The sequence below is a fragment of the Ascaphus truei genome, chromosome 3 (genome assembly GCF_040206685.1).
Source record: "Ascaphus truei isolate aAscTru1 chromosome 3, aAscTru1.hap1, whole genome shotgun sequence".
Taxonomy (NCBI): Eukaryota; Metazoa; Chordata; class Amphibia; order Anura; family Ascaphidae; genus Ascaphus; species Ascaphus truei.
In genome coordinates, this window is record NC_134485.1 from 256,605,223 (window position 1) to 256,632,787 (window position 27,565).

Genomic DNA, 27,565 nt, shown 5'->3' on the forward strand with positions numbered 1-27,565 from the left:
TTTCCATAGATCTGTCATTTATTTTAAGTATCACAGCTGTACAATCTTCATACATACAGAAGGAAATGCACATTGGTTATACAATGGCATTTGGTGCATTTCCAATTATAATACATTAAGTGCAATTCCACTTAAAATGTACATTTATACAAATTAGGATTGCTACACTACGACCTGTGACAGTATAAAGCTGGATTTGTGTGAAACTCTTACTAAACCAGTGCCTGGTTCGATAAAAAAAGGGTATCAATTATTTTAAAATGGCCTCATCTGGTTACGAGGCCAGTATATAAAATATTTGCCATGGAAAATGTAACCCATTGCGTTTCTTTTAAAAAATAATCCTCTAGTCTGTAAGTGTTCTATATTCCGTTGTTGAACTATTATACTGCCACCCTACTGTAGCAAAGAGCATGGTTCCTCCTCTCTTCATCGTTAACCTTTTCAGTGCCAGTCCAGAGTCTGACTCATCGGATCCTCAAAGGATGAATGAAACAGTGGTCATCTTTGAAAGACAATTTAGACGGGTATTTTGTTCCAATCAAGTAATTCTGCAAATAGTTTGCCAACGGGTTGAAAAGGGAAACATCCATCAAAAACAAAATAATAATTTGTGTGAAACTGTAGCACGGCCAGAGTGCTATTTGCACATTTAGAAAGGTTTTGAAGTTTGAAGAAAACACCCACCGTAACTTCTAAACACCCTTCCATACTGACAAGGCCTGGAACGTTTAGCTCTGTAAAACATGCAGGCCACTCTGGCATTAAAGGGGAAACAATTTGGCTTACAATTCCCTTGTTAAACCTCTGTCAAAAAGGGGATAAAGTAATGTTATTGCTACCACTATAAACAGGAATGGGTTTCCCCTAGCCTTATTTAAAAAATATACATTTTTGCAATCCTTCCACCTTCAGAAGGTGATCCAGACAAATACAATGCTTTGTTTTTTTCTCTTCCTTTTCTGTGGTGAAGTAAACCTATGTGAACTACCTGTTGTAAGCCCTCTCTTTTTTAGATTTTTCAAGAGCCTTGCCCATGGTTTTCTCATTCTCCCCTCTGCATTCAGGACAGTACCATTTTCCCTTTGGTTTGTGGTTGAGTCCCACACAAGAAAAGTGAAACCATTCAATTGGGCACTCTTCATTATCGCAGCCAATCATTTCACCATAGGAAACTTGATTGCACAGGCAGTAGGTCGGCTCGTTAGGGTCAATAGGAAGATCCGCAGGCGAAGCCTCTCTTTCTGCCTTGGCCTTGGACCTCTTTTTCTTCTTGGAAGTTTTTGCTTTCTTCTCCTTGGGCGTTCCCGAAGTGAGGTCATCGTGGTCATGATTGATGGTTGCATTTTCCCGGTTCTCATTGTTCCTCTGTCTCCTCGACCTCTTATTGCTGGGCTTCTCGGTCTGAACGATTGCCTCACTTTTGGACTTCTCCTGGTTGTTCTTACTACTATTGCTCGTGCTATCGTTCATGTCCTGGCACGTCTCAAACAGTTCCACGTGGCTGTCCACTTGCCTCGTCCTGTTTTCAACCAATTCCACCATCTGGCTAACTATCTGTATCTTGTCATCGCCTAGCTCCTGGCTCCGGATGAGAGCTCTCTGGATAAAGTGCAGCAGCCGTCTCTTTTGTACTGCATCCGATTCACGTTTGAACTTCTCGTAATAGTCATCCAGTTCCTTCAGGATCTCTGCAATGATATCAAAGCATAAGGATTGACATTTGTTTTATGAGACCGAGAGCCATGCCCCTAATCTGCAATTTATCCATGCAAAAAAATTAATCTTTCAAGTTATGCAGAGTAAAACAGAAGATATATAAAAACACTAGCAAATTCTAATAGGATGCCCTCCATTTACAGCAGACATGGCTATGAAAATCAGTTATGAATGGACTAAAAACTTAATTTTCACAAATACATTAACTCAAGCACTTTCCTCCAGGAAATAATGAATAATGTTGGATTTATTGATTCATCCATTATAACAAGCATACACTGCATGCATTTTGCCAGCCAACAGAGCCCATCAAGAATGAATCAGTAATAGCATGGCTGATTACAGTAAAATGCAAACAGGACTTCAATCGCTGAAACAGCTTGGCAGTTTCAATAAAATCAGTAATGGTAAAAAAAACAAAAAACATTTTAAATGTTGCTGGAATTAAACCCACACAAACTATTTGAAGAAAAATAAATAAATTAAAAGTGGACCATATAGCAAAGTATATGTGCAGGTTATAAACTCAGTGCTGGTGAATCGTGTCTCTCCTTGCATGTATTGCATGGGCTGTATTTAGATTAAGAGAACGCAAACTGTGTATCACTCACTTCACTAGTCTGAAGAGTTTATATTTGTTATGGTTTAAGAATTCCCACAGAGGCCCAAATTGATTAGTGGTCTACGCATTAATTATTATTATTATTTTTAAATACTACCATTTGTTTCCATTTACAACAGGAAGGAGAAATTGTCAAATCTCGTTTGCTCCAACCTAGTACAACAATTATACTTGTGCTCATTTCCATGGCTGTCAAGGTAACATTAAAAACACTTGTGTTTGTCTTCTTTGTGTTTTAGGACAATCACCATCACATAACTTTCATTAGTTTAGTTTGGTTGTGCATGCAACGGCTTCTTTACATACACACTGTACAGCTTTCAGCATCCTTACAAATATCAGTGTACAGTGGCTGCTCATCTCCCAGTTCTGCAGAAGAGGATTGATGTGAAAGATTCCAGATTTCAAATCAGCAAGAAGAGAAAGCAAAAGAAACATGTTTTCTAAGGCTTGTGCACAGACAACCTTTTCCTTCATATGCTTCCTGTAGGAGGAGATTCAAATCTGAGAGGCTGCTGGGTTCTATTCTCCCCTCCCACAGGGCTCTGTCACTAATAACAAGATGAATGGGACCAGAGAGGAACACGAACAAACCATGGCCAGGCCCCGTTCCATAGGACAGGGGCACATGCCACCACACACAAGTGTAACAGGGACGAGAATTACAGAAATAAGAGATGCACCAGCCTTGCATTTAAGTGATAAACATGGAAGAGAATCAAATAAAAACGTAAGCAACCTAGCTTTGGCAAAACTTGCAGGATTTATCCCAGAATGAGACATTTTAGAGACAAAGTGGGTGACTAGGACTATGTAACCACTTGAGTGCTACAATGCACTGAAGACATTGTTCTTATACGTTACAAACAAATCTGTACGCTAATGGAGTTAGGTTACAAACTAATAACTATACCCAATATGAGCCACAGCACCTGATAGTAACAAGATTCATGCCTTGTTTTCGTTCCAAGATTTCATGAGAATGCCAAAAGCTTTTAAAGCTGCAGTTCAAGCTGCAGTTTTTAAAAAAAATATATATTTTTTTCCCCCATTCAATATGTGCATCAATACAAATCTGCACACTCCCAAGTGAGTAGCTAAGCTGCAGATCGATCCGTTCTCCTGTAATCGATCGCTTGCTCCGGGTTATTTCATTCAGTTCTTGCACAGCATTTTGGTCAATGTAGTCCTGGAATATGATTGACTGAGCAGTTACTAGATACAATTGGTTCACTGCTAGAGAGAGGGCGGGGCTCAGGAGCCAGAGCCTATCAGAAGGGAAGGGGCTGTCACTTTGGAAATGCTTCCTACATTAGAAACATTAAAAATGTCTTTAAAACATTTTTTTTAATTTTTTTTAAATGTAGGATATTGCTTGAACTGCTGCTTTAACATTGCAGGGTTGAAGTGACATGCCATTTGCCAACAGCATTCACAAATGCCTCATGTGAGTTTATATAAAATGACAAAGCATTTGCAAACTGGCATGTTTAATGGTGTAGCATTGTTCAGTAGCAAACTGCTAGTATAGTGGTAAACAAGATCTGAGCAGTACAAAAAAGGTGTGGGGATTCTGAAAGGATCACACACCAAAAACAGATTTTGCTTTCACAGCATGTTTCTAGTGAATCGGGGACTTTAGAATCCCAGGGCAGATCACGTTTGGGACACAAGGTCACTGTGTACAACGGGATTGAGAAGGATTTCCAGCACAAAAGATATTTTGATAGAACTGCTGTGCTCATCATGTAGTGTAGGTCCTGAAGAAGCTTGTTTTCGTTGTTGTGCAATGAATAAAGAAAGATGTGTGTGTGTGTGTGTGTGCATACAAACACGCACATATATACACATAATATGTGTACATACACACAGTATGTGTGTATAGCTATGTATGGATATATGTGTATACATGTGTGTGTATGTATGTATGTATATACTATCGGACGTTCCATCTGGTAATTAATTCCCATTCCCCCTCTCTCTCATTCTCATTCATGCACTCTCTCATTCATTCTCTCTCTCGCTCACTCTCTCATAATCTCTCTCGCGCTCACTCTCTCTCATAATCTCTCTCGCGCTCACTCTCTCTCATTCTCTCTCTCTCTCAAGGTGGGTAAAAAAAAAAAGTAACAAAAACCCTGTGTCTCTCTTTCCCTCTCCCCCTCTCTCATTCCCTCTCCCTCAATCCCACTTATTACCCCTCTCCCTCAATCCCTCTCATTCCCCCTCTCTCCCTAAATCCCTCTCATTCCCTCTCCCTCTCATTCCAATTCCCTCCCTCTCATTCCAATTTCCTCTCATTCCCATTCCCTCCCTCTCATTCTCATTCCCTCCCATTCTCATTCCCATTCCCATTCCCTCCCATTCTCATTCCCTCCCATTCTCATTCCCTAACTCTCATTGCCATTCCCTCCCTCTCATTGCCATTCCCTCCCTCTCATTCCCATTCCCTCCCTCTCATTACCATTCCCTCCTCTCATTACCATTCCCTCCCTCTCATTCCCTTCCTCTCATTCCCATTCCCTCCCATTCTCATTCCCTCCCTCTACCATTCCCTCCCTCTACCATTCCCTCCCTCTCATTCTCATTCCTCCCATTCTCATTCCCATTCCCTCCCATTCTCATTCCCTCCCTCTCATTGCCATTCCCTCCTCTCATTCTCATTCCCTCCCTCTCATTCCCATTCCCTCCCTCTCATTCCCATTCCCTCCCTCTCATTCCATTCCCTCCCTCTCATTCCCTTCCTCTCATTCCCATTCCCTTTCTCTCATTCTCTTTCCCATTCCCTCCCTCTCTTTCCCATTCCCTCCAATTCTCATTCTCATTCCCTCCCTCTCATTCTCTTTCCCTCCCTCTCATTCCCATTCCCTCCCTCTCATTCCCATTCCCTCCCTCTCATTCCCATTCCCTCCCTCTCAATCTCATTCCCTCCCTCTCAATCTCATTCCCTCCCATTCTCATTCCCTCCCTCTAATTCTCATTCCCTCCCTCTCATTCCCATTCCTTCTCTCTCTCATTCCCATTCCCTCCCTCATTCCAATTCCTCCCTTTCTCATTCTCATTCCCTCTCATTCTCATTCCCTCCTCTCATTCTCATTCCCTCCCTCTCATTCTCATTCCCTCCCTCTCATTCTCATTCCCTCCTCTCATTCTCATTCCCTCCCTCTCATTCCCATTCCCTCCCTCTCATTCCCATTCCCTCCCTCTCATTCCCATTCCCTCCCTCTCATTCCCATTCCCTCCCTCTCATTCCCATTCCTCCCTCTCATTCCCATTCCCTCCCTCTCATTCCCATTCCCTCCCTCTCATTCCCATTCCCTTCCTCTCATTCCCATTCCTCCCCTCTCATTCCCATTCCCCCCCTCTCATTCCATTCCCCCTCTCATTCCCTCTCCCTCTCATTCCCATTCCCTCCCTCTCATTCTCATTCCCTCCCATTCTCATTCCCTCCCTCTCATTCCCCCTCTCATTCTCATTCCCTCCCTCTCATTCTCATTCCCTCCCTCTCATTCCCTCCCTCTCATTCTCATTCCCTCCCTCTCATTCCCATTCCCCCTCTCATTCCCTCCCTCTCATTCCCATTCCCTCCCTCTCATTCTCATTCCCTCCCTCTCATTCCCATTCCCTCCCTCTCATTCCCATTCCCTCCTCTCATTCCCATTCCCTCCCTCTCATTCCCATTCCCTCCCTCTCATTCCCATTCCCTCCCTCTCATTCCCTCCCTCTCATTCCCATTCCCTCCCTCATTCCCATTCCCTTCCTCTCATTCCCATTCCCTCCCATTCTCATTCCCTCCCATTCCCTCCCTCTCATTCCCATTCCCCCCTCTCATTCCCTCCCTCTCATTCCATTCCCTCCCTCTCATTCTCATTCCCTCTCATTCCCATTCCCTCCCTCTCATTCTCATTCCCTCCCATTCTCATTCCCTCCCTCTCATTCCCATTCCCCCCCTCTCATTCTCATTCCCTCCCTCTCATTCTCATTCCCTCCCATTCCTCCCTCTCATTCTCATTCCTCCCAACTCATTCCCATTCCCCCCTATCATTCCTTCCCTCTCATTCCCATTCCCTCCCTCTCATTCTCATTCCTCCCTCTCATTCCCATTCCCTCCTTCTCATTCCCATTCCCTCCCTCTCATTCCATCCTCTCATTCCCTTCCTCTCATTCCCTTCCTCTCATTCCCTCCATTCTCATTCCCTCCCATTCCCTCCCTCTCATTCCCATTCCCCCTCTCATTCCTCCCTCTCATTCCCATTCCCTCCCTCTCATTCTCATTCCCTCTCCCTCTCATTCCCATTCCCTCCCTCTCATTCTCATTCCCTCCCTCTCATTCTCATTCCCTCCCTCTCATTCCCATTCCCCCTCTCATTCTCATTCCCTCCCATTCCTCCCTCTCATTCTCATTCCCTCCCTCTCATTCCCATTCCCCCCCTCTCATTCCCATTCCCTCCCTCATTCTCATTCCCTCCCTCTCATTCTCATTCCCTCCCTCTCATTCTCATTCCCTCCCTCTCATTCCCTCTCTCTCATTCCCATTCCCTCCCTCTCATTCCCTCCCTCACATTCCCATTCCCTCCCTCTCATTCCCATTCCCTCCCTCTCATTCTCATTCCCTCTCTCTCATTCCCTCCCTCTCTTTCCCATTACCTCCCATTCCCTCCCTCTCATTCCCATTCCCTCCCTCTCATTCTCATTCCCTCCCTCTCATTCCCATTCCCTCCCTCTCATTCCCATTCCCTCCCTCTCATTCCCATTCCTTCCCTCTCATTACCTCCCTCTCATTCCCATTCCCCCCTCTCATTCCATTCCCTCCCTCTCATTCCCTCCCTCTCATTCTCATTCCCTCCCTCTCATTCCCATTCCCTCCCTCTCATTCCCTTCCTCTCATTCCCATTCCTTTCTCTCATTCTCTTTCCCATTCCCTCCCTCTCTTTCCCATTCCCTCCAATTCTCATTCTCATTCCCTCCCTCTCATTCTCTTTCCCTCCCTCTCATTCCCATTCCTCCCTCTCATTCCCATTCCCTCCCTCTCATTCCCATTCCTCCCTCTCATTCCCTCCCTCTCAATCTCATTCCCTCCCTCTCCCTCTCAGATCTCATGTCCTCTCGCCTCTCAATCTCATTCCCTCCCATCTCTTCTCCATTCCCTCCCTCTAATTCTCATTCCCTCCCTCTCATCCCATAGCCCTTCTCTCTCTCATTGCCCATTCCTCCTCATTCCACTTCCCTCCCTTTCTCATTCTCATTCCGCTCATTCTCATTCCCTCCCTCTCATTCTCATTCCTCCCTCTCATTCTCATTCCCCTCCCTCTCATTCGGCATTCCCTCCCTCTCATTCCATTCCCTCCCTCTCATTCCTTCCCTCCCCTCCTCATTCCCTCCCTCCAATTCCCATTCCCTCCCTCTCATTCCTCATTCCCTCCCTCTCATTCCCATTCCCTCCCATTCCCATTCCCTCCCTCTCATTCCATTCCCTTCCTCTCATTCCCATTCCCTTCCTCTCATTCCCTTTCCCTCCCTCTCATTCCCATTCCCCCCCTCTCATTCCCATTCCCCCCTCTCATTCCCTCCTCTCATTCCCATTCCCTCCCAATCATTCTCATTCCCTCTCCCTCTCATTCCCATTCCCTCCCTCTCATTCTCATTCCCTCCCATTCCATTCCTCCCTCTCATTCCCCTCATTCTCATCCTCTCACATTCCTCCCCTCATTCCTCCCTCTCATTCTCATTCCCTCCCTCTCATTCCCTCCCCCTCTCATTCCCTCCCTCTCATTCCCATCCCTCCCTCTCATTCTCATTCCCTCCCTCTCATTCCTCATTCCCTCCCTCTCATTCCCCATTCCCTCCCTCTCATTCCCTCCCTCTCATTCCCATTCCCTCCCTCATTCCATTCCCTCCCTCTCATCCCTCCCATTCCCTCCCTCTCATTCCCATTCCTCCCTCTCATTCCCTCCCTCTCATTCCCATTCCCTCCTCTCATTCTCATTCCCTCTCATTCCCATTCCCTCCCTCTCATTCTCATTCCCTCCCATTCTCATTCCCTCCCTCTCATTCCCATTCCCCCCTCTCATTCTCATTCCCTCCCTCTCATTCTCATTCCCTCCATCCCTCCCTCTCATTCTCATTCCCTCCAACTCATTCCCATTCCCCCCTATCATTCCTTCCCTCTCATTCCCATTCCCTCCCTCTCATTCTCATTCCCCTCCCTCTCATTCCCATTCCCTCCCTCTCATTCCATTCCCTCCCTCTCATTCCCATCCTCTCATTCCCTTCCTCTCATTCCCTTCCTCTCATTCCCATTCCCTCCCATTCTCATTCCCTCCCATTCCCTCCCTCTCATTCCCATTCCCCCTCTCATTCCCTCCCTCTCATTCCCTCCCTCTCATTCTCATTCCCTCTCCCTCTCATTCCCATTCCCTCCCTCTCATTCTCATTCCCTCCCTCTCATTCTCATTCCCTCCCTCTCATTTCCCATTCCCCCCTCTCATTCTCATTCCTCCCTCTCATTCTCATTCCCTCCCATTCCCTCCCTCTCATTCTCATTCCCTCCCTCTCATTCCCATTCCCCCCCTCTCATTCCCATTCCCTCCTCATTCTCATTCCCTCCCTCTCATTCTCATTCCCTCCCTCTCATTCTCATTCCCTCCCTCTAATTCTCATTCCCTCCCTCTCATTCTCATTCCTCCCTCTCATTCTCATTCCCCTCCCTCTCATTCCCTCTCTCTCATTCCCATTCCCTCCCTCTCATTCCATTCCCTCCCTCTCATTCCCTCTCTCTCATTCCCATTCCCTCCCTCACATTCCCATTCCCTCCCTCTCATTCCCATTCCCTCCCTCTCATTCCCATTCCCTCCCTCTCATTCCCATTCCTTCCCTCTCATTCTCATTCCTCTCTCATTCCCTCCCTCTCTTTCCCATTACCTCCCATTCCCTCCCTCTCATTCCCATTCCCTCCCTCTCATTCTCATTCCCTCCCTCTCATTCCCATTCCCTCCCTCTCATTCCCATTCCCTCCCTCTCATTCTCATTCCCTCCCTCTCATTCTCATTCCCTCCCTCTCATTCCCATTCCCTCCCTCTCATTCCCATTCCCCCCTCTCATTCCATTCCCTCCCTCTCATTCCCTCCCTCTCATTCTCATTCCCTCCCTCTCTTCCCATTCCCTCTCATTCTCAATCCCTCCCTCTCATTCTCATTCACTCCCTCTCATCTCATTCCCTCCCTCTCATTCCCATTCCCTCCCTCTCATTCCCATTCCCTCCCATTCCCATTTCCCCCCTCTCATTCCCATTCCCTCCCTCTCATTCCCTCCCTCTCATTCTCATTCCCTCCCTCTCATTCCATTCCTCACTCTCATTCTCAATCCCTCACTCTCATTCTCAATCCCTCACTCTCATTCTCAATCCCTCCCTCTCATTCCCATTCCCTCCCATTCCATTCCCTCCCTCCCATTCCCTCCCATTCCCTCCCTGTCATTCCATTCCCTCCCTCTCATTCTCCCTCTCATTCCCATTCCCTCCCTCTCATTCCCATTCCCTCTCTCTCTCATTCCCATTCCCTCTCTCATTCCCATTCCTCCTCTCTCATCCTCACTCACTTCCCATTCCCTCTCCTCTCTCATTCCATTCCCTCTCTCTCTCCCCCCCTTCTCTCTCTCCCCCCCTCTCTCTCCCAATCCCTCTCTCTCTCCCATTCCCTCTCTCTCCCTCCCATTCCCCTCTCTCTCCCTCCCATTCCCTCTCTCTCCCTCCCATTCCCTCTCTCTCCCTCTCTCTCTCCCTCTCTCTCCCTCTCTCTCTCCCTCTCATTCCCTCTCTCTCTCCCTCTCATTCCCTCTCTCTCCCTCTCATTCCCTCTCTCCCTCCCATTCCCTCTCTCTCCTCCCATTCCCTCTCTCTCTCTCATTCCCATTCCCCCCTCTCATTCCCTCCCTCTCATTCCCATTCCCTCCCTCTCATTCCATTCCCTCCTCTCATTCCATTCCCCTCTCCCTCTCATTCCCATTCCCTCCCTCTCATTCCATTCCCTCCCTCTCATTCTCATTCACTCCCTCTCATTCTCATTCCCTCCCTCTCATTCTCATTCCTCCCTCTCATTCCCATTCCCCCCTCTCATTCTCATTCCCTCCCTCTCATTCTCATTCCCTCCCATTCCCTTCCCTCTCATTCTCATTCCCTCCCTCTCATTCCCATTCCCCCTCTCATTCCCATTCCCTCCCTCTCATTCCCATTCCCTCCCTCATTCTCATTCCCTCCCTCTCATTCTCATTCCCTCCCTCTCATTCTCATTCCCTCCCTCTCATTCGCATTCCCTCCTCTCATTCGCATTCCCTCTCTCTCATTCCCATTCCCTCCCTCTCATTCCTCCCTCACATTCCCATTCCCTCCCTCTCATTCCCTCCCTCTCATTCCCATTCCTTCCCTCTCATTCCCATTCCTTCCTCTCATTCTCATTCCCTCTCTCTCATTCCCTCCCTCATTCCCATTACCTCCCATTCCCTCCCTCATTCCCATTCCCTCTCACCTCTCTCATTCTCATTCCCTCCCTCTCATTCCCCATTCCCTCCCTCTCATTCCCATTCCCACCCTCTCATTCCCATTCCCTCCCTCTCATTCCCATTCCTTCCCTCTCATTCCCTCCCTCTCATTCCCATTCCCTCCCTCTCATTCCCTCCCTCTCATTCTCATTCCCTCCCTCTCATTCCCATTCCCTCTCATTCTCAATCCCTCCCTCTCATTCTCATTCCCTCCCTCTCATTCCCATCCCTCCCTCTCATTCCCATTCCCCCACCATTCCCATTCCCCCCCTCTCATTCCCATTCCCTCCCTCTCATTCCCATTCCCTCCCACTCATTCCCTCCCTCTCATTCTCATTCCCTCCCTCTCATTCCCATTCCCTCACTCTCATTCTCAATCCCTCACTCTCAATCTCAATCCCCACTCTCATTCTCAATCCCTCACTCTCATTCTCAATCCCTCCCTCCCATTCCCATTCCCACCCTCCCATTCCCATTCCCTCCCATTCCCATTCCCTCCCTCCCATTCCTCCCATTCTCATTCCCTCCCATTCCCTCCCTCTCATTCCCATTCCCTCCCTTCATTCCCATTCCCTCCCTCTCATTCCCCTCTCATTCCCATTCCCACCCTCTCATCCCATTCCCTCTCTCATTCCCATTCCCTCTCTCATTCCCATTCCTCCTCTCTCTCTCATCCCATTCCCTCTCTCTCTCCCCCCCTCTCTCTCTCTCATTCCCATTCCCTCTCTCTCTCCCCCCCTCTCTCTCCCATTCCCTCTCACTCTCCCATCCCTCTCTCTCCCTCCCATTCCCTCTCTCTCCCTCCCATCCCTCTCTCTCCCTCTCTCTCTCCCTCTCATTCCCTCTCTCTCTCCCTCTCATTCCCTCTCTCCCTCCCATTCCCTCTCTCTCCCTCCCATTCCCTCTCTCTCTCTCTCATTCCCTCTCTCACTCCCCCCTCTCTCTCCCATTCCCTCTCTCTCTCCCATTCCCTCTCTCTCTCCCATTCCCCCTCTCTCTCCCATTCCCCCTCTCTCTCCCATTCCCCCTCTCTCTTCCATTCCCCCTCTCTCTCCCATTCCCCCTCTCTCTCCCATTCCCTCTCTCATTCCCCCTCTCTCTCCATTCCCTCTCTCATTCCCCCTCTCTCTCTCTCTCTCTCATTCCCTCTCTCTCTTTCACATTCCCTCTCTCTCTTTCTCATTCCCTCTCTCCCATTCCCTCTCTCCCATTCCCTCTCTCTCTCCCATTACCTCTCTCTCTCCATTCCCTCTCTCTCCCATTCCCTCTCTCTCTCCTATTCTCTCTCCCATTCCCCCTCTCTCTCACATTCCCCCTCTCTCTCCCATTCCCCCTCTCTCCCACTCCACTCTTCCCATCCTCTCCCATTCCCCCTCTCTCTCCCATTCCCTCCTCTCTCTCTCCCATTCCCTCTCTCTCTCTCCCATTCCCTCTCTCTCCCTTCCCTCTCTCTCTCTCTCCCATTCCCTCTCTCTCTCTCTCCCATTCCCTCTCTCTCCCATTCCCGCTCTCTCTCCCATTCCCGCTCTCTCTCCCATTCCCGCTCTCTCATTCCCATTCCCTCGATCTCTCTCATTCCCATTCCCTCTCTCATTCCCTCCACTCCTCATTCCCATTCCCCTCTCTCATTCCCATTCCCTCTCTCTCATTCCCATTCCCTCTCTCTCATTCCCATTCCCTCTCTCTCTCATTCCCTCTCTCTCTCTCTCTCATTCCCTCTCTCTCTCTCTGTCATGCCCTCTCTCTCGTCATTCCCTCTCTCTCTGTCATTCCCTCTCTCTCTGTCATTCCCTCTCTCTCTGTCATTCCCTCTCTCTCTGTCATTCCCTCTCTCTCTCTCTCTCATTCTCATTCCCATTCCCTCTCTCTCTCATTCCCCTCTCTCTCTCATTCCCATTCCCCCTCTCTCATTCCCATTCCCCCTCTCTCTCAATCCCATTCCCCCTCTCCCATTCCCCCTCTCTCCCATTCCCCCTCTCCCATTCCCCTCTCTCCCATTCCCCTCTCTCCATTCCCCCTCTCTCACCCATTCCCCCTCTCTCTCCATTCCCCCTCTCTCTCCATTCCCCTCTCTCTCCTCTCATTCCCTCTCTCTCTCTCATTCCCTCTCTCTCTCATTCCCTCTCTCTCTCATTCCCTCTCTCTCCTCATTCCCTCTCCTCTCATTCCCATTCCCTCTCTCTCTCATTCCCATTCCCTCTCTCTCCTTCCCATCCCCCACCTCATCCCATTCCCCCTCACACTCTCATTCCCATTCCCTCTCTCTCATTCCCATTCCCCTCTCTCATTCCCATTCCCCCTCTCTCATTCCATTCCCCTCTCTCATTCCCATTCCCCCTCTCTCATTCCATTCCCTCTCTCATTCCCATTCCCTCTCTCATTCCATTCCCTCTCTCATTCCCATTCCCTCTCATTCCCATTCCCTCTCTCATTCCCAATCCCCTCTCATTCCCATTCCTCTCTCTCTCTCTCATTCCCTCTCTCTCTCTCATTCCTATTCCCTCTCTCTCTCTCTCTCTCTCTCTCATTCCCTCTCTCTCCGTCTCTCATTCCCTCTCTCCTTTCCATTCCTCTCTCTCACATTCCCAACCCACTCTCACATTCCACCTCTCACTCATTCCCTCTCTCATTCTCATTCCCACTCTCATTCTCATCTCTCTCTCATTCCCATTCCCCCTCTCTCCCATTCCCATCCCCCCTCTCTCCCATTCCCCCTCTCTCTCTCCCATTCCCCCTCTCTCTCTTCCCATTCCCCCCACACACACTCCCCATTCCCCCACTCTCTCCCCATTCCCCTCTCCTCTCCACATACCACCCCACTCCCAACCCCAACACTCTACCCCATCCCTTCACACACCCATTCCCCCTTCTCTCTCCCATTCCCCCCTCTCCTCTCTCCCATTCCCCCTCTCTCTCTCTCTCTCACTCTCTCTCTCTCTCATTCCCATTCCCCCCTCTTCTCTCATTCCCATTCCCTCTCTCATTCTCCATTCCCTCTCATCATTCCCCATCTCTCCACTCATCCCATCCCCCTCCTCATTCCCCCTCTCTCTCTCATTCCCACTCTCACACACATTCCCTCTCTCTCTCTCATGCCCTCTCTCTCCACATTCCCACTCCCTCTCTCATTCCCAATCCCCTCACCAAACCCACTCCCTCACTCAACCCAATCCCCTCACTCAATCCCATCCCACTCATCATTCCCTCTCTCTCTCTCACACATCCTCTCTCACTCATTCCCTCTCTCTCAACCCACTCTCTCTCATTCCCTCTCACTCACACTCATCCCCAACCCTCTCATCCACCCACACACACTCCATTCCCCTCTCTCACTCTCATCCCTTTCTCTCTCTCCCATTCCCTCCATTACCATTCTCCCTCTCTCTCACTCTCTCTCTCTCATTACCATTCCCCCCTCTCTCTCACACCTCCATTCCCTCTCATCCCAAACCCACCTCCACTCCCCCTCTCCCTCTCTCTCTCATTCCCCCTCTCTCTCACCCATTCCCTCCCTCTCTCATCCTCCCTCTCTCATCTCTCATTCCTCCCTCTCTCTCTCTCTCTCATTCCTCTCTCTCTCTCTCTCTCTCATTCCCTCTCACTCTCTCATTCCCTCTCTCTCTCCCATTCCCTCTCTCATTACCATTCCCCTCTCTCTCTCTCTTCTCTCTCCGTCTCTCTCACTCTCTCTCTCTCTCTCTCATTACCATTCCCCCTCTCTCTATCCCATTCCCCCTTTCTCCTCTCTCCAATTCCCTCTCTCTCTCCCATTCCCCACTCTCTCTCCCATTCCCTCTCCTCTCTCCCATTCCCTCTCTCATTACCATCCCCTCTCTCTCTCTCTCTCATTACCATTCCCCTCTCTCTCTCTCTCTCATTGCCATTCCCCTCTCTCTCTCTCTCTCTCATTACCATTCCCCTCTCTCTCTCATTCCCCCCTCTCTCTCTCTTCCCCTCTCTCTCTCTCATTCCCTCTCTCTCTCTCATTCCCTCTCTCTCTCTCATTCCCTCTCTCTCTCATTCCCCTCTCTCTCATTCCCTCTCTCTCATTCCCTCTCCTCTCATTCCCTCTCTCTCTCATTCCCTCTCTCTCTCTCTCATTCCCTTCTCTGTCATTCCCATTCCCTTTCTCTCTCTCATTCCCATTCCCTCTCTCATTCCCCCTCTCTCTCATTCCCATTCCCCTCTCTCTCATTCCCATTCCCCCTCTCTCTCATTCCTATTCCCCCTCTCTCTCTCCCATTCCCCCTCTCTCTCTCCCATTCCCCCTCTCTCTTCTCCCATTCCCCCTCTCTCATTCCCTCTCTCTCATTCCCCATTCCCTCTCTCTCATTCCCATTCCCTCTCTCTCATTCCCTTCCCTCTCTCTCATTCCCATTCCCCCTCTTTCTCCATTCCCATTCCCCCTCTCTCTCTCCCATTCCCCCCTCTCTCTCCCCATTCCCTCTCATTACCATTCCCCCCTCTCTCTCTCATTCCCATTCCCTCTCTCTCTCTCTCATTCCCGCCCCTCTCTCTCTCTCTCTCTCATTCCCATTCTCTCTCCCATTCCCCTCTCTCATTCCCATTCCCTCTCTGATTCCCCCCTCTCTCTCATTCCTCTCTCTCTCATTCCCTCTCTCTCTCATTCCCTCTCTCTCTCATTCCCTCTCTCTCTCATTCCCTCTCTCTCTCATTCCCTCTCTCTCTCCCTCTCTCACTCATTCCCTCTCTCTCTCTCTCTCTCATTCCCTCTCTCTCTCATCCCTCTCTCTCTCATTCCCTCTCTCTCACATCCCTCTCTCTCTCATTCCCTCTCTCTCTCATTCCTCTCTCTCTCATTCCCTCTCTCTCACATTCCCTCTCTCTCTCATTCCCTCTCTCTCTCATTCCTCTCTCTCTCTCTCTCTCTCTCTCTCATTCCCTCTCTCTCTCATTCCCTCCCTCTCTCTCTCTCATTCCCTCTCTCTCTCTCTCATTCCCTTTCTCTCTCTCCCATTCCCTCTCTCATTACCATTCTCCTCTCTCTCTCTCTCTCTCTCTCATTACCATTCCCCTCTCTCTCTCTCTCTCTCTCTCTCTCATTCCCTCTCTCTCATTCCCTCTCTCTCATTCCCTCTCTCTCTCTCTCTCTCATTCCCTCTCTCTCTCTCTCATTCCCTCCCTCTCTCTCTCTCATTCCCTCTCTCTCTCTCTCATTCCCTCTCTCTCACTCCCATTCCCTCTCTCTTACCATTCCCCTCTCTCTCTCTCTCATTACCATTCCCCCTCTCTCTATCCCATTCCCCCTTTCTCTCTCTCCAATCCCTCTCTCTCTCCCATTCCCCCTCTCTCTCTCCCATTCCCCCTCTCTCTCCCATTCCTCTCTCATTACCATTCCCCTCTCTCTCTCTCTCTCTCTCTCTCTCTCTCTCTCTCTCATTACCATTCCCCTCTCTCTCTCTCTCTCATTACCATTCCCCTCTCTCTCTCTCATTCCCCCCTCTCTCTCTCATTCCCTCTCTCTCTCTCATCCCTCTCTCTCTCATTCCCTCTCTCTCTCTCATTCCCTCTCTCTCTCTCATTCCCTCTCTCTCTCTCATTCCCTCTCTCTCTCATTCCCTCTCTCTCTCTCTCTCTCTCTCTCTCATTCCCTTTCTCTGTCATTCCCATTCCCTTTCTCTCTCTCATTCCCATTCCCTCTCTCATTCCCCCTCTCTCTCATTCCCATTCCCCCTCTCTCTCTCCCATTCCCCTCTCTCTCTCCCATTCCCCTCTCTCATTCCCATTCCCTCTCTCTCATTCCCATTCCCCCTCTTTCTCCCATTCCCATTCCCCCTCTCTCTCTCTCCCCCATTCCCCCTCTCTCTCTCCCATTCCCCCTCTCTCTCCCATTCCCTCTCATTACCATTCCCCCCTCTCTCTCTCATTCCCATTCCCTCTCTCTCTCTCTCATTCCCCGCCCCTCTCTCTCTCTCTCTCTCTCATTCCCATTCTCTCTCTCATTCCCGCTCTCTCTCTCATTCCCATTCCCCCTCGCTCTCTCATTCCCTCTCTCTCATTCCCTCTCTCTCTCATTCCCATTCCCCCTCTCTCATTCCCATTCCCCCTCTCTCATTCCCATTCCCTCCTCTCTCATTCCGATTCCCCCTCTCTCTCATTCCCATTCCCCCTCTCTCTCTCTCTCATTCCCATTCCCCCTCTCTCTCTCTCTCATTCCCATTCCCCCCTCTCTCTCTCATTCCCATTCCCCCTCTCTCTCATTCCCATTCCCCCTCTCTCTCTCTCATTCCCATTCCCCCTCTCTCTCTCTCATTCCATTCCCCCCTCTCTCATTCCCATTCCCCCTCTCTCTCTCTCTCATTCCCATTCCCCCTCTCTCTCTCTCTCATTCCCATTCCCCCCTCTCTCTCTCTCATTCCCATTCCCCCCCTCTCTCTCTCTCTCTCTCTCTCATTCCCATTCCCCCTCTCTCTCTCTCATTCCCCCTCTCTCTCTCATTCCCATTCCCCCTCTCTCTCTCATTCCCATTCCCTCTCTCTCTCTCATTCCCATTCCCCCTCTCTCTCTCTCATTCCCATTCCCCCCCTCTCTCTCTCATTCCCATTCCCCCTCTCTCTCTCTCTCATTCCCATTCCCCCTCTCTCTCATTCCCCCTCTCTCTCTCATTCCCATTCCCCCTCTCTCTCTCATTCCCATTCCCTCTCTCATTCCATTCCCCCTCTCTCTCATTCCCATTCCCCCTCTCTCTCATTCCCATTCCCCCTCTCTCATTCCCATTCCCCCTCTCTCATTCCCATTCCCCCTCTCATTCCCATTCCCCCTCTCTCCCATTCCCCCTCTCTCTCATTCCCATTCCCTCCCTCTCTCTCTCTCATTCCCCCTCTCTCATTCCCATTCCCCCTCTCATTCCCATTCCCCCTCTCTCTCTCTCCCATTCCCCCTCTCTCTCATTCCCTCCCTCTCTCTCTCATTCCCATTCCCTCTCATTCCCCTCTCTCCCATTCCCCCTCTCTCTCCCATTCCCCCTCTCTCTCCCATTCCCCTCTCTCTCCCATTCCCCCTCTCTCTCCCATTCCCTCCCTCTCTCTCTCCCATTCCCTCCCTCTCTCTCTCTCTCCCATTCCCTCCCTCTCTCTCTCTCTCCCATTCCCTCCCTCTCTCTCTCTCTCATTCATTCCCATTCCCCCTCTCTCTCCCATTCCCTCTCATTCCCATTCCCTCTCATTCCCATTCCCTCTCTCTCTCATTCCCTGTGCGTGTCTGTCTCATTCCCTGTGCGTGTCTGTCTCATTCCCTGTGCGTGTCTGTCTCATTCCCTGTGCGTGTCTGTCTCATTCCCTGTGCGTGTCTGTCTCATTCCCTGTGCGTGTCTGTCTCATTCCCTGTGCGTGTCTGTCTCATTCCCTGTGCGTGTCTGTCTCATTCCCTGTGCGTGTCTGTCTCATTCCTGTGCGTGTCTGTCTCATTCCTGTGCGTGTCTGTCTCATTCCATGTGCGTGTCTGTCTCATTCCATGTGCGTGTCTGTCTCATTCCATGTGCGTGTCTGTCTCATTCTATGTGAGTGTCTGTCTCATTCTCTGTGAGTGTCTGTCTCATTCTCTGTGCGTGTCGGTCTCATTCTCTGTGCGTGTCGGTCTCATTCTCTGTGCGTGTCGGTCTCATTCTCTGTGCGTGTCTGTCTCATTCTCTGTGCGTGTCGGTCTCATTCTCTGTGCGTGTCGGTCTCATTCTCTGTGCGTGTCGGTCTCATTCTCTGTGCGTGTCGGTCTCATTCTCTGTGCGTGTCGGTCTCATTCTCTGTGCGTGTCGGTCTCATTCTCTGTGCGTGTCTGTCTCATTCTCTGTCCGTCGGTCTCATTCTCTGTGCGTGTCTGTCTCATTCTCTGTCTCTTTCTGGTAAAAAAAAGTGACAAAAACACTGTGCGTGCGTCTCTACGTGCGCGCGTGTCTGTCTCTACGTCTGTGTGCGTGCATGCATGTGTGTCTGTGCACGTCTGTACATATGTATGAATGAGTGTGTGTGTAATAAAAAATAAATAAATACGGTATTCAATATAAACATAGTTGGCCGCAATGTGTAAAAAAATGTTAGGGGGGTGGGAACTGTGTTATATAAAAAAAAAAAAACAGGGTCTGCACTTGAAGCTTGGTATACAAAAAGTGAGATTTTAATATTGCAGAAGTCAAAAAAGGTACAAGAATCACAGTATAACAGAAGTGTAATAAAGTACAAAAATACAAAAAGGGCAAACACAACTGAAAAATCCTTCTTAAATGCCAAAAGACCCCTCCAACACCCCCCCCCCCTCCTCTGGGCACTTTTGTGAAGGAGAGAAAAAGATAAGAAAAAATATACTGTCTCTGTACGTTCTCCCTACCTACCAATTAGATTGTAAGCTCCTCGGAGCAGGGACTCCTTCCTTAATGTTACTTTTACAGTATGTCTGAAGCACTTATTCCCATGATGTGTTATTTATATTTGCTATTTATATGACATGTATTACTACTGTGAAGCGCTATGTACATTTTATGGCGCTATACAAATAAAGACATACATACATACATAGTGTGGCATTTTTGTAATAACTTTTATCATCTAACAATGATAGAGAGTGCAATGTATGAGAGTTGCATGTAGAGGGATAATTAGCCCTGTTGCTGCACACATTGTTAGAATGTGTCACTAAGAATTGAATTAGGGAATGCAAGGGCCAGAAACACGCAATAAGCAGCACTCCCGTAGAAGCCAATAGCAAAACACGTAGAGTGGAAGCATGAGAGGATGCACAGTCCCAGCAGACGTGATCGCGTGGGCGGAATAGGCAACCCGAGCCTCGCCACCTTAAGCTGGGTCCAAGGTGACCACACGCTCGCGCCCATGCCGTCAACCACGTTATAGCGGAAGCATTTTGTGGCCAGGCTAATCGTGAAGGGGGGGCGCGGCCATAATGTCACGAAGCTGGTTCGTCCTCAATGGGGGAACTGTTCACGTGACCTGGACGTCGCATCTTGGAATCAAATTTATTTTATTCATTGCGCGGCCCATGGAAGTAACCATTGCCTGCCAAGGCAGCGGAGCGCAAACTGGGGGGGGGGGGGGTGCAAGATTGTTTAGGGGGAGCGCAGGCAGCATGCAGCGATTTTGCAAGAAGAGAAAAGCAGTCTAGCTGCAATTTCTCTTTCGGCCATTAGGTGGCGCTGTGCTACACAGCACCTCCTTGTTGCATACGCGTGGTGAGTGTGACATGGAGAGGGGGAGGGGGCGAGTGTGAGAAATACTGGGAAAGGAGTGTGAGATTGTGGAAGAGGGGTCCTGAGAGGTCCTAATGTGCCGGGAAGAGAGAGATTAATAATTACAGCATAAAAGGCGACACTATTAAACAAATATCATAAAAATAAATATTAAGTGATGTAATTTGTTATACTTTTTTTGTAGACGCATGGCGGGGGCGTCACAAAGCTGGTTCGCCCCCATTCCCCTCTCTCCCACTCCCTCCTCTCTCATTCCCATTCCCTCTCGCTCATTCCCATTCCCCCTCTTTCTCTCTCCCATTCCCCCTCTTTCTCTCTCCCATTCCCCCTCTCTCTCCCATTCCCCCCTCTCTCTCTCCCATTCCCCCCTCTCTCTCTCTCTCTCTCATTCCCATTCTCTCTCATTCCCTCTCTCTCTCATTCCCTCTCTCTCTCTCATTCCCTCTCTCTCTCTCTCTCTCTCATTCCCTATCTCATTCCCATTCCCCCTCTCATTCCAATTCCCTCTCTCATTCCCATTCCCCCTCTCTCATTCCCATTCCCCCTCTCTCATTCCCATTCCCTCTCTCTCATTCCCATTCCCCCTCTCTCTCATTCCCATTCCCCCTCTCTCTCATTCCCATTCCCCCTTTCTCTCTCTCTCATTCCCATTCCCCCTCTCTCATTCCCCCCTCTCTCTCTCATTCCCATTCCCCCTCTCTCTCTCTCATTCCCATTCCCCCTCTCTCTCATTCCCATTCCCCCTCTCTCTCATTCCCATTCCCATTCCCCCTCTCTCTCTCTCATTCCCATTCCCCCTCTCTCTCATTCCCATTCCCCCTCTCTCTCATTCCCATTCCCCCTCTCTCATTCCCCCTCTCTCATTCCCATTCCCTCTCTCATTCCCATTCCCCCTCTCATTCCCATTCCCCCTCTCATTCCCATTCCCCCTCTCTCTCTCATTCCCTCTCTCTCTCTCATTCCCTCTCTCTCTCTCATTCCCTCTCTCTCTCTCATTCCCTCTCTCTCTCTCATTCCCTCTCTCTCTCATTCCCTCTCTCTCTCATTCCCTCTCTCTCTCATTCCCTCTCTCTCTCATTCCCTCTCTCTCTCATTCCCTCTCTCTCTCATTCCCTCTCTCTCTCATTCCCTCTCTCTCTCATTCCCTCTCACTCTCATTCCCTCTCATTCCCTCTCACCCTCTCATTCCCTCTCACCCTCTCATTCCCTCTCACCCTCTCATTCCCTCTCACTCTCTCATTCCCTCTCACTCTCTCATTCCCTCTCACTCTCTCATTCCCTCTCACTCTCTCATTCCCTCTCACTCTCATTCCCTCTCACTCTCATTCCCTCTCACTCTCATTCCCTCTCACTCCCTCTCATTCCCATTCCCTCTCTCATTCCCATTCCCCCTCTCTCTCTCATTCCCTCTCTCTCTCATTCCCTCTCTCTCTCATTCCCATTTCCTCTCTCTCATTCCCATTTCCTCTCTCTCATTCCCATTCCCTCTCTTTCTCATTCTCTCTCTCATTCCCATTCCCCCTCTCTCTCCCATTCCCTCTCTCTCCCATTCCCTCTCTCTCCCATTCCCTCTCTCTCCCATTCCCTCTCTCTCCCATTCCCTCTCTCCCATTCCCTCTCTCTCCCATTCCCTCTCTCTCCCATTCCCTCTCTCTCCCATTCCCTCTCTCTCTCTCATTCCCTCTCTCTCTCATTCCCTCTCCCATTCCCTCTCCCATTCCCATTCCCTCTCTCATTCCCTCTCCCATTCCCTCTCTCATTCCCTCTCTCATTCCCTCTCCCATTCCCATTCCCTCTCTCTCATTCCCATTCCCTCTCCCATTCCCTCTCTCTCATTCCCATTCCCTCTCTCTCATTCCCATTCCCTCTCCCATTCCCTCTCTCTCATTCCCATTCCCTCTCTCTCATTCCCATTCCCTCTCTCTCATTCCCATTCCCTCTCATTCTCTGTGCGTGTCTGTCTCATTCTCTGTGCGTGTCTGTCTCATTCTCTGTGCGTGTCTGTCTCATTCTCTGTGCGTGTCTGTCTCATTCTCTGTGCGTGTCTGTCTCATTCTCTGTGCGTGTCTGTCTCATTCTCTGTGCGTGTCTGTCTCATTCTCTGTGCGTGTCTGTCTCATTCTCTGTCCGTCTGTCTACGGACAGCACCTCCTTGTTGCATACGCGTGGTGAGCGTGAGTGTGACATGGAGAGGGGGAGGGGGGGGCGAGTGTGAGAAATACTGGGAAAGGAGTGTGAGATTGTGGAAGAGGGGTCCTGAGAGGTCCTAATGTGCCGGGAAGAGAGAGATTAATAATTACAGCATAAAAGGCGACACTATTAGACAAATATCATAAAAATAAATATTAAGTGATGTAATTTGTTATAAATACTTTTTTTGTAGACGCATGGCGGGGGCATCACAAAGCTGGTTCGCCCTCATTGGCTGAACCAGCTCACGTGCGCTGACGTCATGTGATTTTGATTACATCAGGCAGGGGGGGGCCCCGAGATGTCATGGATGAAAAAGGGGGCTCGGCCTAAAATGTCTGCTCACCCCTGCCTTAAGGCATTGTGTTCACTCCGCGCGGTCTCCCCGACCATGGATGCGGCCTTGGGCCGCACTCATGGTGACGGCGCGGGTTACCATACGCGCCCTCCTGCAGCCACAGCGATCTGTGCCTTTGGATGCAAGAGATTGGGGAGGCGATCGGAGGCATGGCGGGGCAAACGTGTCACGAAGCTGGTTCGCCCTCATTGGTTGAACCAGCTCACATGACGCAGACGTCATGCGACTAAAGCCTCGAAAAACATTTACTTGTCTCTCCAAACTCCAGCATCGACGATGCGCTACGTCGCCTCCAGTACTATGCTACCTTCAATAAAGGAAGCATAGAAGAGTCCCGAATGTGCGAGCACGTAGCGACGCCCCCACCATGAGTGCAGCCTTTCACAGATAAGACCTCAAGTATATATATTTTTTTTTTTTTAGATATGTGAGTGCATAAACTATTTTTGCTATTAAAGAAGGTTTTACACTATCTTCCAAATCTCCTGTGCCATACATATATACACATACATAATGACAACAGCGTCACAGTGTGTCTGAGAGAGTCATACTACAGAAAGAGCATAACCCTTAAAGGCAAAAACACACACACCCAAAAATTTGTGCAAGTGTTTCAAAGCACAAAAGCTCAAAAAATATATATATATATATATATATATATATATATATATATATATATATATATATATACACACACAGTGTTCGACAAACCTATACATTTGCTCGCCCCGGGCGAGTGGATTTAACCCCGGGCGAGTAAATATTGGCCCAAGCAGCACACGTTTGGTACTAGGTGGCGAGTAGATTTTTTGGTGATTTGTCAACCACTGTATGTATGTATGTATATATATATATATATATATATATATATAAAAAAAACAAGTTTACTGTATACATGGCTAATAAATAAACATTCACCAGAACTGTATCTTATGTAAAAGGACTCATAGTAAATTGCTATACCAGGCCGTTACCCAATCTACCACATATTGCTGGCTCGTGTAAACCGCTCAGTTTAGCCTTCTTGCTATTTGGCATCTTAATAAGTCGCTGCCTCCATATGATAAATAAACGCACAGCTCTACATTCTATGTACAATGCGGTCACTGTGATCAGACGGGGCCCCGGGGACTACGTTTACATAGACGTGCTGGAAGTGGCACATTATCTGTTAACCTGTCGGGTCTGCAGCTCTATGTGTCCTCCTGCTGCTCTATTAATACATTATTTCCCGCGACGCCTGGCGATGGAGGGGCGACAAGAAGCCCCGGCTCCCGGGAGACTTCCCTCCCACCCCTGGAGGGCGCGGGTAGCGACGGAAGACAGTTGCCAAGGACGCCCCGGAAGTGAGGTAGCACCTTTGTGCATGGGCAGAAAGTACCGCCCCCTCCCGGGAAAAGAGTCATCAGGAAAAGCCCACGGTAGCCATCTTTGATTTGGGCTGAAGACCTGTTGACCATAGGGAGAAAGTGTCTGAAAACCAAGTGGCAGCAAACGAGAAGTGCGGCAGCTAAAAACGTGTGGGCAAGTCACGTGCTCCCTCCATGATACGAAATATTAATTAGTAAGGGCAAATATCCATCATGGTTAGCTGCCATCATGCCCAAATCAAAGATGGCCGTGGGGCGCTTGTCATTTAGTCACGTGTTAAACACCCCACTCCTATACTTGACAGAGAATAGTGAAAATGAAGATACCGCCCAAGCCCCGCCCAAAGATGCACCCGCAGCCAATCAGCAAAAACCAAGGCGGGCAAAGCTCGAGACATTCAAATAAAACCTCGGGGGGAGAGAGGGGCTGGCGGGCGAATGTCACCCAAGAGGAGGGGCGTCTGAGGAGCAGCGAATAGACGTGGGAAAGGCGCCCGGGAGGTTCCAAACCGGAGAGCCGCAACCAATCACAAGCGAGGGGCGGGGCTACTAGAGCTACGTTTAGCGAGACCCGCGATATAAAAGCAGCTGTGTGCTGGGCAGTCGGGTTAAAGCGCGGCTGGCGCTCCCTGCACAGATGTATCGTCTGTCTGCGCAGATCTGCGTAAACATCCTTCCTGTTTCTACCATACAGACAATACAATCATAACACAGAACTGTCTACACCAACAGTCCGTTCAATTCGTACACCCCAGCCCCCCCACCTCCCGCGCCACACACCGGCCCCGACAACAGCTAACACAAATAAAAGTTGCCGCGTCCAGGCAGATTAAAATGTCGTCCATGAACCACACGGAGCTGCATCCAGCCCCGGGGGGTCACTTTACAGCCTCCATCGCGGGAGAGTGACGCATTTACCGAGCTCCCCCTCACAAAGTGTCCCCGGGGCCGGGGGGTTTCCCTGGGGCAGCGTGACCCTGTGCCGGGGAGGAGGGGGCTGCATGCGGCGCACTGCGGCCCTCATTTTATACCCATACAAGTGTCAGTCGGTAACAGGGGCGAACTCCTATGCTCCGCCACAATATGTATGTAAAATCTGTACATATTTACTACTTTCTACCCTTGGGGGGAAGTCATCTTGGAAGATAAAGAGATCTCCTCACTTCCCTAACAGGGGCTTTAACATCTTTGGATTGGCTGTATATAGGCATACACAATGGTAGATACATATGTAGGACAATTGCTCAAACCCTTTACATAAAAGATACATAACCGCCCTGCAATAACAGCAGCACATAGGATTAGCAATTGTAACCCAGGATGAGAAGATAGAGAGAGAGGAAGGAAAAAAAAAAAGGGGAGGGGGGTGAATAAGACAACTGCAGTCAACACACACACACACAGCCTTGTATCCCGACTACAACCCACTGCGGGCAGGGGCATCCCGGGGCTTGTTTTGCAGTGAAATAAAACCACATTCATATCTCTTATTCTGAAAGGGATTGCTTGCGTTTCATTTACTAGGGACATTGATTGATACACACAATAAAATGAAGCAGAGCAAACCCTGCCCACCACTACAGCACAACCTTTTTTACTAGCAGTTACTACTACAGCCATCCTGATGACTGTACATTCCTCAGTGTTGTTATACTGTAATCTGCGAGGCTGCACAAATGCAACACATCTTTACACACATGTACACATGCTCATCTCCCCCTCCGTGCTGCAGACCGGTGAAAGGGTTTATTTCAGGTGACTTTACGACCCCCCCCCCCCTTTTTTTTTGTATTCCCTTACAGACTAGGCTGTTCATGAAAGAGCTGGGGACCTTTTGTTCCGCCCTATGACAAGCATCTAAAATGAGTCTGCACCCCAGTCGTCCTTACTCAAAAATATATAGAAAAAATATATAAACATGTAGGAGACTGTCTCAGCATTGCATTAAGAAATGCAACACATATGTCCCTGATCAACAGTGAAAGCAGTATCTGGGGGTGAATGATAAACACAGCCACAGAGCACAATGCATAAGGGGGTGCAAGGCATAACTGTGGAGGAGAAATAACCCTGAAATGCCACACAAAAAGGATGAAAAAAAAGTTCCCCCCCTCTCTCTCTCTCTCTCTCTCTCTCTCAGGACAGAGAGGACATCACACAGCACGCCGGGCAGAAGCTCTTACCTTGGTATTTGGCATCAATTTCCCTCATCAGGGAGACATTTCTCTGCAGATCGAAAGGCAGAGACTCGATGGAGTCCAGGTAATCCTCCACATAGGTCACCATGTGAGTCTGGTCTCCGTTGGCCGGATTCAACATCTTGTGCAGCCGCAATCTCCAGCACAGGAACGCCGGACTCCTGCCTGATCCAGGGTCTGTCCTCTGCAAGCACTTGTCAACCAACACCAACACCCTCCCTCCTCGTGAAAAAAATAATAATAAATAAAATGCACCCTCAGTCTCTGCCTCCAAGTATAGTAGTGATACACCATACACCAAGCAGTCCTTTAGAGGTGATCAGGCGAACAGATGAAGTGGAGGGGGGCACCCAAAAAAAATACAAAGACGATCCAATCCAGGAAGAAAATGAAGAGAGATAATAAAAGACAGTGTGTGGATGCCGGAGAGGTGCATGTAGATGTATGTGTACGGGGCTGGTGGAAAAAGTCCAGCAGCAGCTGATTGAATGGCTGTCTTTCTAGACAACTCGGGAACAAGACAGTGAAAGGAGGTTGTGGGGTGTGTGTGTGTGTGTGTCTGTGTGTGTAAAAAGGGGGTGGGGAAAGAGGTGGGGGCTACAGAGAAGAAAATGCAGCAGGCAGGAAGATGAAGTGTGGCTGCGCCGGCGAAGATGGTAATACACATTAAAAAGTGATGCTGAGCTGCTGGCAGTCACCCTGTCTCCCAGGGCTGCAGATAGTGGGTGCTGCTGACTCAGTCCCATCAGTCTAGGTGACTATTTGCGTCCCCTTGAAGGGTGCTATGAAGTGTCCTCCCCTTCAGCTCCACCTTTCCGGGGGCTTAATGTTACTGGTTCATTTTTTTTGACCATCCTCATTATCTGCTCCGCACTTGATTCAACACTGAGACCCCCAAAATATCAGTTTCAAACACTTGAGAACACCCCCATGTCCAATTTGAGTGGGCATGCGCGAGGCTCCCCAGGAGCCATCATCAGCATGGCTCTGTGCTTCTCCGCTCCCCCTGGCACTGAGAGGGTGGCTGGCACTGAGAGGGTGCTCTATAAACTGTTAATTCGGGGTGTTGCGGGAACAGGAGGACGTGCGAGCTTTCTGACAAGTGTTTGGTTGCAACTTTACCCAGACGGTGCAAATGTAAACAAAAACACCGATGCACTTGTGGGGTTAGATGTCCGTGTGAATAAACGCGTGTATTATTTTCACATTACACCCCATGCATTGTGTGGGCACGAGATCCACACGTCACGAGCACGCGGGGGAATGGAACCTGACAGCAGAGTTTTTAAACACCCTACCACCGTCAGACTACAAATCCCAGAAACATCCACTCGCCGTCTCGTAGCCAATCAGAGCTGC

At 49.4% G+C, this 27,565-nt stretch overlaps 1 protein-coding gene across 1 annotated transcript; it reads right to left on the reverse strand.

The window, feature by feature from the left end:
* On the reverse strand, positions 1–27,390 carry ING1 (inhibitor of growth family member 1). Its single transcript, XM_075590693.1, has 2 exons — positions 26,192–27,390; positions 1–1,691 (listed from the first exon to the last, which is right to left on the reverse strand). Exons 1-2 carry the CDS (start codon positions 26,325–26,327, stop codon positions 988–990), a joined length of 840 nt encoding a protein of 279 aa, XP_075446808.1. The 5' UTR covers positions 26,328–27,390; the 3' UTR covers positions 1–987.
* Between the last annotated feature and the right edge of the window lie 175 nt (positions 27,391–27,565).